The 14337-nt window shown below is 38.0% G+C and overlaps 1 protein-coding gene across 1 annotated transcript in view; it reads left to right on the forward strand.

The window, feature by feature from the left end:
• Positions 1 to 9112, forward strand: part of TFPI (tissue factor pathway inhibitor) — a 36384-nt gene extending 27272 nt beyond the window's left edge. The window contains 6 exon segments of the mRNA XM_051624190.1: positions 267 to 443; positions 2023 to 2118; positions 2493 to 2585; positions 8256 to 8438; positions 8809 to 8867; positions 8869 to 9112. Coding sequence (XP_051480150.1) covers positions 267 to 443; positions 2023 to 2118; positions 2493 to 2585; positions 8256 to 8438; positions 8809 to 8867; positions 8869 to 8922 — 662 coding nt within the window. The 3' untranslated portion in view covers positions 8923 to 9112.
• The last annotated feature ends 5225 nt before the right edge of the window (positions 9113 to 14337 follow it).

Genomic DNA, 14337 nt, shown 5'->3' on the forward strand with positions numbered 1-14337 from the left:
TGTTCCCAGATAAAATTTACTGGCTACTTGAAAAGAGAGGAAAAAAAAAAAGGCAAGCACTAAAAATGTCACTGTCATGCTCCAGCTTAATATTGAATTGTTATATATAGAACAAAAGCAGTGCAATAAAGCAGCAGTTATTTTATGGTTGCTCTTTAGTCCCTGGTTACAGGTTTATTTTATAAACTTCCATTCTATTGTTGTCTTGGAATGTGTGTTGATTTTTTTCGTCCCCCAGCCTGCTCATCATTTACCATTGTTTGCAGAAAGGCCCAACTTCTGCTTCTCTGAGAAAGACCCTGGAATCTGCCGTGGCTATTTTTCCAGGTATTTCTATAACAAAGAAACTAAGATATGTGAAGTATTCAAGTATGGTGGGTGCCTAGGAAACCAGAACAACTTCAGGACTTTGGAAGAATGCCAGACTACCTGCCAAGACAATTGTAAGTAGTTCTCATTATTCTCATATAAACAATGTTGTGTTTTGAAGGTATCTTGCATGGAAAAAATGACAACATATAGAGTACCCTGAGGTTGGATATAACTTGTATTTCAAATTAACATTACATATATGTATTTTTTAAAAAATTAAAAATACAAAAAAAGACAACTATTAACTAAGAAAACCTGGTAGGTACTAATAATTTTAATGAATATTACAGGACTCCTGCTTTTTTATTTTTTTCATGACAGTTAGATGTCTGCATATATGACAATTGTAAAACCTTTTGCAAAATTATACTAAACCTTTGTGTGTAAGAATGAACACTTCTAATTTTCAGAAATCTGCATACAATTTAGTATATCTAAATTGAAACAATGTGTGATACACCATTTGAAACAGAATGTTAGAAGTAATACAGACAGATGAAGTAATGATGAATGAAATCAATTTAATCTGAAAAGGGGATTTGGTCCACACTGAGTACAGTTTCCTGGTTGTGCCTTGACAGGAAAGCGCGGTATTTCCTCATTAAACTTCTCATCAGAGGAAAAATGTTATAAATACACTTCTAGGGTAGAAGTTGGGGGAAATGGGGTTTAAAATATTTTGTGAACAAAATTAGTTCCTACATTCAAGAGGTAGAAGCTTTACAGTAATAGAGATTATAATGACAGTGAATGAAGAAATGGGCCTATTCTGATTGCAGCCATGTACGTTCTTGATGTAACCTAAAATCTGCCAGCTGCCTGACTTGATAATATCATTAAATGTTTATAAGTGTCTTTTAACCCATACATCAGAATATACTCTTTTCAAACCAAGCCTTGTAACGAAAAAGGTGTTGATATAGGAATTTCTGGTTATGCTCTTTCCTTATTGTGTGTTCCTTGCTTCCCACCAAAGAATCATGGAAAACCTGTCCCTTTTGAATAAGTTGGCTGTGCAACTCGGGCTACAAAACAGTCATTCAGATTCATTCAGATGACCATAGGTCATTCATGCATTTCCTCATCCTACTAGTTCCTATGAATTATTCTGCATCAGAATATACTAATCCTTATAACTCCTCTCCCCTTCACAACATAATTAATTTAATTCATAGGACGAATACATTTTCCCACCCAAAGTCTACTGACCTTTTTGTCTTGCTTGTCTCTAGTGGCCTTTTTTCCAGGACTGTTTCATAATATTGTTGTTTTGGCAAGGAGAACTAGAACTTATTTACATCTGGAAAAGGGAAATTCCACTGTTGTTATTTTTTAAAGATATGTTTTTTTTAAATACGTACATGTGGATGCATGTGCTTTCCCCCTGTCTTTGCTGAAGCATTACTTTCTGGGTTCTGATTGCACTTTTAGCTTCTGCACTAAAAATTGAGGAGTGCTGTATGTATCCTGACTTGAATCTGAAGTAACCCCTCTGTGTAAATTTGTATGAATACCCAAGAATTAAGAGAGGATTAGGTGCCATTGCCATGGTTTAAATAGATCTAAGTTTTTACCTTAGTCATGTGGAATCATTTTATACCATTTGGGGTTTTTTGGGAGTTTTTCGTAATTGTTTTCCTTTTGCTTTAGCAAACTTGCTGCCAATTATCCCATCTGAAGAGCATCCTAACACTGGGAACAGTAGCTCCCCAGAGGAAGAACCTAACCAGTTTCCTGGGGTTTTGGGTAAGAATTTGCTTTTGCTGTTCATAGCTACCATTTTTTAAATGCAGACACTCCTTGGCTTGTCCAATCATTTTCCTATTTATTTGGAAGTATGTACGTTACTTGAAATACCTAACCACAGTGAATTCAGTGACCATTGAAACCATGTTTGATTTAAGTGTTACATCAATAAAATGAAAGAATAAAAAGGAATCCATCCCCAAAATGCCTCAGCATATCAGTTTCCTATGCCTTTGGAATTTAAAGAAAAGCTGCCTTTTAGTGGTATTTTATGCTGGCATGGAACAAGGCAAGTACCAATCATAGCTTATTTTCAAAGCTTTGCCGTGTCTAGATAACCTGTCACTTACTGTTATACCTTCTTTTCCTTTTAGTCAATTTGTTGCCAACTGCTCCAAATGAGAAGTCCCTCACTCTGAACAGTAGTTCCCCAAAGGAGGATCGGAAACAGTTTCCCATTTTTTTTGGTAAGAATTCACTTTTGCAGATCTTCCTCTCAATCTTTGGTATGCGTTCGGGATTGCTTTTCCGTTTCCACCCACTAAAGAATAGGCTTCCATCTATGTAGTATGTTTTGATAAACAGAAAGTCAAAGCAAAGTAGTATATTGCTACATACAGATCTTCCATAAATATCAGAAAGTGGAAGACTAACCACATCTTGTACTGTTCTGAAAGAGTGTGCTGAAGGTCTGATAAATACAAAAATTGAAAGACCAAAAGGAAAAGCAGTGATGCAGAGTTCTCTTAGTCAAAATTAAAATTGTTGTGGGGTTCTAATTGGCAGCTGATTTAAAGCTCCTTTTACCCATTAAAAAGACCATATTTGGATTTTAGAGTATGGCACAACATATTTATCATAATGAGTTTCTATTTTCACTAAGGCTATATTAAGCTCAGGTCTTGGTTTGAGTATAGTCAGAGTGTGACTTTATTTTTGTGTCTGCTTTAAGGTATTTTTGCACTTTGTATTTTAGTGTAGATTAAACTCTGGACCCTTACTGTGGAGAGGGCCAGGCATTAACCATTTCTGTGGCTGGATGCTGTCCACTATAGATTGCTAGTACTTGCTCACACTGTACAGGGTGATTGAATTTGAGGCATGTCATTTTTATGATCCACAGTTATGCAAGAAGAAACAAGAAACAGTTGGGAAAAGCCTGAGCGCTCTTACCAAGTATTTCTGTTGTTTTTTTGCTTTTACACTTACTTGTACTTTTGGGGGTTGAGTGATGGCGTACAGATCCTTAAGATTCATTAAGTTTTTTTGTATTTTATGTGATTTGCAAGGACATGTAAGATAACGTTCCTGTGCTTTTTGCTCAAGTGATACATCTGATAAAGCTTGAATATGTGTTGCATTCTATTTTTTTGCCTGTGTTGTGATTCACATGTACTGTTGGGTTGAGGTAAGTTTATATGATAGTGGGATTGTTTGTTTACCACATACTAAGCATCAATACACCGTTATTAAAATGACTGAATATTAAACAGTAAAGCTTTTGCCAGCTTATTTTGCTGAAAAATACTTGAATGATTTAAAGCCTGGTAACAAGTCTAGGGACATACGAGCGCACATGTTCCCTGAAGGTTAATACTCATAATATGAATCTCCAGATCCCCCAAACAACTAATCTATACAAGCAAAGGGGCATGACTCACTGTTTTCAGAAGGATTCTTGGTTGTGTCAGCAATAGTGAATTTTCTAGTAGAGCAGATAAAAGAATGAAGAGATGAAGGTAAGAGAAAGAGAAGACTTGAAGGTGGATGGAGGAAAAGGTTAGAGAACAAGGGTGAGTGGAGTCACTGTAGCTGTATGGGTCAGGTAAGAAATGTGTTCTTGGACGGACCAGTGGGTTTCAGTGGAAAGTAAAGACCCCACAGGTTCTTCCGTTCTATATAATCTTTGTCTGTTTTGCAGTAGCCTGCCCAGGCAGCCCCCTGCTGCATTCTGTCTATCAGCCTGTATCTTTCAGGCTGTTGGGATGGGCTAAAATCCTGTGCTTTTGTGCAATCCTGCTAGAGGAGGAGTAAAAGGGTAGGGCCAAAACTGACATCTGAAGTACAGTCCATAGCTTCTATTCCTATTATTAATAGAGGCAGAGTTGTCCACTTTCAAGGCAGAGCCATCTCACACAAACATGCACTGTGACTCCCCGTGGCCCTAGGTCAAGGACAAGAGTCTGTCTGTGCATGTATGAGGTCAGGATGGAGTGTTTGGGATGTGGTGGCTGATCTGCTGTAGCACAGGCAAAGTAGCTGGTCTGCCACTCTGACATCTATTTTGCATGTATATTGGCCTGGCTATGTATCTTTTTTTTTTTTCTTTTTTTTTAATACATGACCATCATTAAAAATATTTTGCAAGGAGTTCTCTCTTAGGGAGTACCTTACCTCACAACTGAAATGCTAGCTCATCTTGATTTCAAGAAAAAATACGTATCATTGGTGATATGTACAACTCTGTAATGACATCAGATCAATAGTTTCAACAAAGTTATTGATCTTCAGGAAATTAATCTTTTCTATGTCAAAACAAAACTTTTTTTTTTTCCATAAAAACACAAAAAATCTAGTGCTGTGTCTCAGCAATGACCTTTCTATAGAGATTGAAGATTGCTTTGGTCTTACTTTGCTGCAAGATAGAAAAATAAGTTGTATCCTGGCAAAGTTAAGAGAAAGGGAAGCCAAGAATCAAACGTTTCATTTTTAGATTATACAAAGTGATTTATGTTAGGAAATGATGAGTGCTATAGTCTACATGTGCTTTGTGAGATCTAAGTGGGATACAGGATCAAAAGTCAATTGTCAACTCAGCAAGTATAGAATGGCACACAGAGGCAGTTCCTCTTCTTCTCCAAGGAAGCACCACATCTTCTGCTGATATAAATTGACACAGTTGTTTTCAGTGTAATGCATCTGCACCAATTTATACCTAAAAAGTACTGTCAAGTACAGATGACTCATTATTTTTGTAATAGCTTGTCTATGTGAAGATTCTTCTATTTTCTCTTTGCTGTAACCAGAAGCAACATACTCAAATCTGGAAATATCAAAAAGCTGGCAATAAATCTGCAGCTTCATGAATGTCACACACCTTGGTGTAGAGAAGGAAAATGCCATTAGGATTGTTACTCATCCAGGTCACCAAGATCATTTCGAACTTCTTTCCTACTGTGACCAAATAACGGTTCGTTCTCACACAGCCCCAGCTATGCCTGAGGGATAATTGTTATTGTTGCAATACAGGGTTGGAGTTATTTTTGATAAATAGGAGTCTATATCTGAATATGCGTGTTTCAGAGATTCTGAAGTATGATCATGTCATCTGTTCACACCACAGAGGGGGGTTTCTGGGATTCAGGAAAAAGCTGTACAATAAGAATTAAATCTTAAACCATGCACATGTAAAGATTTTTTAGGTAGCAGTGAGGGGTAAGATAGTACAGTCTTTTTCTAGGTAAGAATAGTACTGCTTATTTCATATACCTATTTTAGCTTATGTATTGTTTCAGAAACAGAACATCAAATACTGCAGTTTTGGGTCTTAACTCCTCACCAAACTCAAATCAGTCCAGGCATTTGCTCAGGAACAGGCATAATATCTAAACTTACTTTAACATGATATATATAAATACAACACTAGAAGCTGGAGCTGAAAGAAAACTTACCTGGATTTAGTGCTTCCAGTGACCGTGTTGACATAGTGGCCCACAGGCTTATATATTGTCCTGCCAAGAGAGATGTTGGGCTGGGCATGACCCAATACATATTTTATGCCTAAATTATCTGAAAGTTAACAGTTGTTTTAGTGATCAGTATATGAAAATAAATTCATATTGTTAATCATCTTCAGCTGACAGGAAATTATTCTAAATAATTTCATTTTTAATATAAGTTCTAGTACAAAGTTGAAAAAAAAAGACTGCTCTATGGTAAAATTAAGAGGTTTTCTTCATAGCTGGTTGCCTCTGCGACTGTAAAGAATATGCAGATACTTTGAAGATGAATAGTAATAGTGTTTGGTATCTGGGGCATTTATCTAGCAAAGAGTGTAAGAGACATTGTGAATAGCATTTGGATGCAGATCTGCCAGTTCTATTATATCCACATAGCTAGTCCTTATTCACTGGTAACCACATCACTGGCTCCATGGCTTCCCTGAGGCTTGCAGTCACCATGAGAACCCATTCATGAGCGGGCTCTGGAGTCTCTCGGGAAAATGCTACATACCAGATAAGTCATTTACAAAGTATGTATTGAAATACTGTTACATAATTGACAAACAGATGCTGTTTGGCCTTTTCATCACTGGCAAGGCTTTGTTCTTTCTAGCTTCAGAAAGTATCAGGTTAAAATAGGTAAGCACCTTTTTAATGTTGCTGTGCGTATACTTCAAAAGCTAACATCCACTCCAGCTAGAGAGATATGAAGTTACTTGTAGGCACAAGAGTTCACAGAACAGTACCAAAAACATTGCATTAGTTAATTTAACTAACATCTTGATTATAAAGAAAATAGTAGATTTAATATAAATTGTATCTCATTGTGGGCTTTTACTCTGGATCCAGAGTGAACCTTACTCTTACAATAATGTCACAGTTATAAAATAAATTAAGTAGTGCTTATTTTATAACCTGAAACTAAATTAATCTATATTAAAAAGACAACTAATTACTTAAATTTTTGTATTTCAGGTTATTTTTTAATGGTATGATGTTGCTGACACAGCTTCAAATTTACTATTAATTTCATGCTGCTGTCCTAACTTTCCATAAATCACCATTCTGTTTTTTCCCAGCAATTTTTCATACTTTTTCACCATGCCATATCAGCTATTATACTTGGCAGGTTAACCTTTACAGCAGATGTAATGTGTGTAATACAAGTAAGATGTAGCATGTTCTTTTTTGGATATTTTCTTGTCACCCTTTTGAATTGTCCAAGGTAATTTGTAGCTTCCTGCTTTCAGCAGCTAATCTGCTTCCCACTTCTGTGACAGCGGGATGTCTTCAGCGCTCTTGTAAAATTATTCCCTGAGGTTTTCACTTGTTTTTATCTCTGAACCACTTCAACCTGGCTTTGTAACTTCAAGAAGAGCATCTGTCAAGCTTCACATTTCCATTTCTGCATTCAGATCTCGGCTATCTCAAGCCTGCTAGTTCTTGAAGGAAAATGGATCTCCTTTAGGTCCCTCATAACTGATGATATAATGGCTCCAATTCACTTCCATACATCCTGTGCAGCAGTTGTGTCAGTTCTAATTTTGTATGTAAGTCACTCCAGGGCAATAAAGGATGGAGTTTCTCCAGGTTTGGGAATTCTGGCATGGATTTGCTTCCTGAACTTGTTCCAGTGCCCAAGTGCTTCAGACACATCAAGTTCACCTTCCAGTGTTTCAATTCTTATGCTCTCACTTGCATCAACACTGAGGAAACAAACCATCAGCCTACTCCTTGAAATGGTAAAAACTTAACCACAGCACTGAAGCACCAGCATCTCAGTCACTTTCTGCACTTATTCTTCACATTCAATCCTTTGTTATTCTGCGAGTTACAAGCCATTTCTTGATAATTGCTCAGTGTTTGCTGGTAGACCAACTTCTGTTGCTTAGATCAAGCTTCATTCATAAAACTAACCCAATATTAAGGTAATGAATCTCACATTGTTGGGTAATTTTACCTTCTATTTGACTTCAGAACATGTAGCAGTAATTAGAAAAATTCACTTCATTAATTATCCTAAATATTTATTTTTTAAAAGCTGTCCAAGTTTAATCTCTTTAACTTTCTACAAACACTTCACTTGAAACTTCTCTAACAGAATCTGAATACTACCTCCTGTTGCAGAAATGGCCATTTTATTGCTAAATATATAGGAAACAAGCCTTGCTTTCACGTAAGGTGGATTTTGGATTTCAAAGAGAGAATTTGCTGTGGCACTTTTTGTACTCATAAAAAGGCACGTGCTTATATAAAATATCCTGGATTTTCAGGACAGCAGAATTAAACTTGCCAGTAAATGTAATGTAAATTTCAAAGTTCTGTGAGCTTCCAATCTCTTACATAATATAAACATAACAGAAAAATGATTAGTCACAGTGTTGTCTCTAACCTTGTTTTTCTTGGTATTTCTAGAACAACCCCCTATCCCTTCTTTGTGCATGACCCCTATGGACAGAGGACTTTGTAGAGCCAAAGAGTTAAGATTTTTCTACAACTACTCAACTGGAAGATGTCGCCCATTTAGCTACAGTGGTTGTGGTGGGAATGAAAATAACTTCATCTCCAGAAAATCATGTTTGAGGATCTGCAAGAAAGGTATGGGAAGTGCTACTGCTGCAGGCAATCAAGAGGTAAATGTTATGCAGACTGAAACATTAATACAATTTTGTTAGTAAGTATTGGCCTCATAAAATGTAATAGTTGAAAGTGTTAGAAAAGTGAAAATGGAAATCAGAAGAGAGACAGAGTTAGAGAAAGAAAGATGGAAAGTAAAATACAGTGTACAAGAACAGAAATAAGACAACTTGGCATTGGCCAGGAATATGAAGACTTTAGGTAAGACAATGTTCATTTTTCTTTTTTTGAAAGAATATTTCTTGAAAACAAGACTTATCTCTCATTTCTGATAATCTGGGATGTGTTAGTCATACAGCATCTAATCTTATTTTCTTCATTTTACCTTTAGGGTTCAATAAAAGAAAAGGCGAAAGAAGATTAATAAAAATCAAGAAGAAGAAAAAGAAACCAGTCAGTCAAGGATCTGGGCGAGGAAATCATCCCTGAAAGAATACAGCTTTGATTTATATGGAAATGTGAAGTAAACTATTATTCGCCTGTGAATGAAAGCCATTAGTGTACACCATTTAAGTATATTTACTGTGCTGATGATTTTGATTATGTATTACTAAGTTACTAATATTTTTATTCTATATTCCTAATTCATGTTAATAAACATTACCTTTTACTTTGATAAAGACTCTTAAATTATAGTTGGATAGCACATAATTGTCAGAGCTGAAACAGGACAGATCAGACTGTGTGGGTGTATAACGCATCATGAGTAAAAAGTAGACAAGATTCAAGTTTATTAGCCCATTATTCATTTTTGAAATCTGTTTTTGTGCTAAAGGAAGCATAATGCTTGCCAAAGAGTAATCACTTGTCAAGCATGATTGTTTCAATCATAGACTAGAAGATAAATCTACTCCTATAAAGAGGAATAGACTCTGGATTTACTCAAATCGGATTTATTTTAGGTTATACATGCTACATTTAACTCCATCAAAGTGCATTTTACAATATAATATGAATGCAAGATCAGAATTAACCCACCCAAAATCACAGAGAGTGTTGTTAATGTGTGGAGCACTGTGAAGGGTATTTGCAAAGATTTAAAAATACATTTGCTGGGATCATTGATTTTTTTCTGTGTTACTGAACTAGACTCATGCCTAGCAAGTTAATAATTTCCAGAAATACATTTTTTACAAAACCCAGAAAAAAATATTTTCATAGAAAAAAATACAGTTCCTTTAGTGATAACATTATGCTTACTCTGAAGTTGAGTATGAGGGGGATTTGTTTGGCTTTTGGTGTTTTATTTTTAAGATTGACCTAAAACTTTGGTACAGTTCCTGAGCTTCTCCAAGGCATCTCTCTGACCTTGGGTAAATAATTTATAATTTATTTTTTTTTAAAGCAAAGAAGAAAAGGCACGTAACAGGTATTTGTTTTCCTGTTAAGGTGTTTTTGCTACCTATGAAACAAAAGTTATTTTGAAAAATGTGTCTTATTTTCTGTTGTAAACTTTTTTTTAATCACATTTCTCTTTATGCTTAAAGCCACTGAGGATAGTTACACTGCTGTTTCTGAGAGGTGGTATGGAAATAAGCAGCTGAAATAGATGTGAATGGCTCAGACTACAGCATGGAGCAAGGACAGCAGTGACAGAATAATAAAGGATCTGTTGGACTAAGCTGCTTTGCCTGTGCACTAGGAATCACATGTGTGATTTCAGAAAACGTATGTGCTATATACCTGATGAACTTTGGACTCAATTCACAAAGAGGCTAAGCTTTACTGCTGAAAATGAAGTCCTTTATGCATTTTAAATATCTGAGGGGGTAAGTAAAAGTCACAGACTTTTATACAGAAATGCTATCCAAATCTCTTTTCTGGTGCCTAAGTCCTTTCATGACTATTTAAATCTAGGTTGTATTTAAAGCTGATTTGAAAAATGCTAATGAAATGTACACCAGAAGATACTTATACACAGTCTGGTCATATAAAATGTATGAGAACCACAAACTTACAATGCGATAACCATATGAATCAGACAAGTGCAGTTCTGATTTAAAATCTATAAACTCTGAAGACTGCTGAAAATTAATAACATCAGTTCTCTACACAGAATTAATTTGGTGTGTTGCTACCTGCCAGTTTCAGTTCCAGTTTGGTATCTTCCCATTCTGTTTTACCATTTTTATTGCCCTTCATCTCCAGGTCTTGTCTGTACTCCACACACTAGGAGTTGAGTTTGTAGATGTGAGGTGCACGGCACAGGAGCAGAGCAGTAGGTTAAATACTTGTTCTAGCTGGAATTTGTCTTTGTGGACTTGAACTGCTGGTCTTAACTGCTCCCGGGCCTTTCCACTTGTGTAGCAACTGCCTTAGCACAGCAGTGTATGTGGCTTCCAAAAGCAGGAGATGCTTTAGGCACACTAGGTATGGGAGAGCCAGCATTTAGCAGAGTGCTGAACACCCCACTAATGCCACAGTTACCCTGCTGCTATACTGACACTGGCTTGTGCCTGCCTGGCTGGGAATGCAGGTGAGTGAACATGTGTCTGCACCTTTTCTTGTATAGGTGTAATGAAGAAGGCAGTAAAAAAAAAAATTTAATCTTTGATCCTTAGTCATAATGATTTCCTTAGTCATAATGACTGACCATATTAAAACCTAGGTAATTAGTAGATTGTGTGATGTACCTTGGAGTGGAAACAGCTGAGGTTTGTGCAACTTGCCTTCTCCAGCATGTCAGTGACTCAGTAACAATATTTGAGACTGTGGTTTCAGAGTAAAGCAAAAAAAGGTGTCCAGTGCTGGGTAAGTGACACATTAGCAACAGCTGTCACTGATGTCTGTCAGATAGGTGGTACTATACTTGAGACCATGTTGAAATCCTTTGACAAAGCAGTGTGGTATTCCCTAGCCTGCTTCTGAGGTGTTGAACCGTTCACATTAAACTGAAACACCTTTTAGATCTTTCACGTAAAAGAGGATTAAACTTATTCTTTATAGCAGCAGGAGTGCAATATTCAGGTAACTGCAATGCAACTGTGTTACTGGTGGCCATGCTTCTTTAAGGAGAGTTTTTTCCAGCATCAAGGTAAAATAAAGGGGATGGGGACAGAGCTGTTGCTGAGCAGTGTCCTGTGCTCAGCTGTGACTGAAGCTCTAAACCTGGTGGTGTTTTCATTTGTGATGGGACTCTGATTGGAGCCTTGCAGGCCTTGGGAGGGAAGGAGAAGGGGTTTGCCCATGGTGTTTCTTAATACAATCCCAACAAGAGCATTAACAAGGATTTGTGAACTCTAAGGTTTATGAGAACATAAACTAGAATGATGAACTTCTTAAAACCGAATAGTTGGAATGAGGAGATAGATAAGAACAGATGCATCTGTTTGTACACAGATTGCCTTGTGATCCCTGTGTTACTTCATGGCAGTATCTCTCCTTCAGGCTCCCTCTTGGTCCAGTGAATTTTCCCTGGCTGCCTGGATTCACCACCTACAAAATCCTCTCTGGAAGCCTCGGAAAAACTGTTCTTTCCGTCCCTGCAGAAACCTGGCTCTGTGGCTGCTCCCCATTCTTCTTAGTCTCCTGTTTGCTGAGCTTTCCTGGAAACTAACAGGCTCTCCTCACTGAGGGTGCTCAGCTGCTCCCAGGACTGTACAGTCTTCTTCCAGAACTGCGGTAGGACAGGACTAGCAGGTACTTCCCCATACTCTCCCAGTAGTTATGTTATACTCAGGACACTTCTTGTGCATTCATTTTGAAGTGATTAAACAAGTGATCCATTGATGGATCTCTTAGATTGTTGTTGAGACAGAGAAAGGCTTTATGGTTATAGCATCTCAAGAGTACCTGTATTTCAGTTGAGTTACAAGAAGATCATGAAGTGATTAACCTTTTAGGCTTGTGATTTAGTGCAGTGAGAATGAAGACTGGAATGTTGTAGACTGTATAAAAACTTATTATAAGGAGCGAATTGATCTGAGAGAGTAGGTGCTTCTGGTGTGTGTCCCAGGTTTGGCCACCATAGCAGCAATTTCACAGAGGTTTGAGTTTTCACATATCATCTGACCTGCAGTAGCTCAGTATATGCCCTTTGTCTATTAAGATGATGAAAGAAGATGCCTTTGAGATGGGTATGCCCTCCTTTTTATCTTTTTTCACTTTCTGTCCCCTGCATCTTTTTTTTCCAGTTCACCAACATTTCTCCCTGCATCTCCAATCCATCTACTATATCAAAACTGATGTATTCATTTATATTTTGAGAAAGTCTAGATTCTACCTTTCAAACACATAAAAGTGGACATGAGGATTGTTTCATAATGTTGCTTTTGATGGTGTCTTCTCTTGAGGAGCAACCAGGTTCAAGTAAAGTGACATGTTTTACACATGGGCTCTAAATATTTGATTCAGAGCTAATACATGTGAGCAGTTTCCTTGGTTTTGTTTACCCCATAATCTCTTTTGAACCTGTAGCAATGTCGTTTTGCCAGTCAACTGTCAAGGACTATTTTCCCTTGACTGCTTCATCACTGACGTGCGTGAGGTGGGCATCCTGTCTCCAGGGGAACATGACATGGGGATAAGGTCTTCTCAATATTCTCGGCTCCTGGACTCGGCGGGGTGCAATGCGGTGCACAGGCTGGCGGGAGCGAGGCCGCTGCTGCGGAGCCGCTGCGCGCCAGGGGGCAGCGCCGCGCCGCGATGGGGGCTCCGCGGTGCGGGGTCTGAGATGCGGGCTGCGCGGTGCGGGATCCGCGCCGCCACCCGGGGCAGTGGCGGGGGCCGCCTGCCGCGGGGGGAAACAGCCGCCTCGGCAGCCCCTGTGCCGGCAAGGGGAGAGGCGTTTGTCGCAGCTGCACGCTAGAGAGAGGGGTCTTATAGCCAACCATGAGTAGTCTGTTATTTGCAAAGCCATATTTATCTTTGAGTTTTTCTGGGCAGTTCAAAACTCGCGATAAGAAGTGGAATTAGATTCCGCCCCCCCCCCCCCCCCCCCCCTTTTGCGTGATTTTAAGCTTCCCTTAAGTACAGGGAAGTTGATAATTCCCTGAACTAGTCAGCTGTGCTCCTTTAGACCCCTTTTGAACTGCTGACACCCACGCTGTTGATAACAAATGCAACCTGTGTTGGTGTAATTTACGTGCCTTTCAGCCAGAAGAAGTGGATGCTGCGGTGTAGGAGCCTTCTGCATCTCTGAAGTGTAAATTACACCAGCTGAGATGTCTCAAATACCTGTACAGTAGGAATAATAACGTTTCAATGGTAGCTAACTAAGTAGAATGTAAGACTTCTGAACTGAAATAGAAAACCCCAAAACCTGCACAACTCCACTAAATTTAACATGCTAAATAAAACATGGCCTATGTAATAAATCTGTCCAGCCAATTGAGATCCCTGTCTTAACCATGTGTGTTTGGGTGGAGTACATGGATTATTTTTTAGCTTATTTTTTGTAACAGACCATGCTGTAGTCTATAGCATAGTCCTAAGTCATCTAAAATAACGTAGTTAGGTAACTTCTGATTAAATTTCACTACTTGAGGTGACACCATATATTTCAGAGAAATTAATTTCCATCACTGTGCAGAATCTGAGCTAATCCCGGGGTTATATATGTTTGCATTGCCTGGAAGTGTAGAGTGACACTTCTTGGTTCTTCACTGATTATAAAATTTAGATATTCTCCTGTTGATGTAAGATTCTAGAAGCACCAACACTCGCATGTACCAAATGAGTATTAAAGTCATAGGCCTGCCCTTTTAGTGATCCTAGAGTGTGATTTCACAATTCATACTACCTAGTGGCTGTATGGTTTTAAAGTATTCCTGCCCCACTTTTCCCTCTTCCAATTTTTCCTGACCTGGTTTGGGGTTGTTTTTTTGGTTGTTTTGATTTGCTCTTAGGTTTGGGTTTCTTG

Source organism: Apus apus, chromosome 6 (genome assembly GCF_020740795.1).
Source record: "Apus apus isolate bApuApu2 chromosome 6, bApuApu2.pri.cur, whole genome shotgun sequence".
NCBI lineage: Eukaryota > Metazoa > Chordata > Aves > Apodiformes > Apodidae > Apus > Apus apus.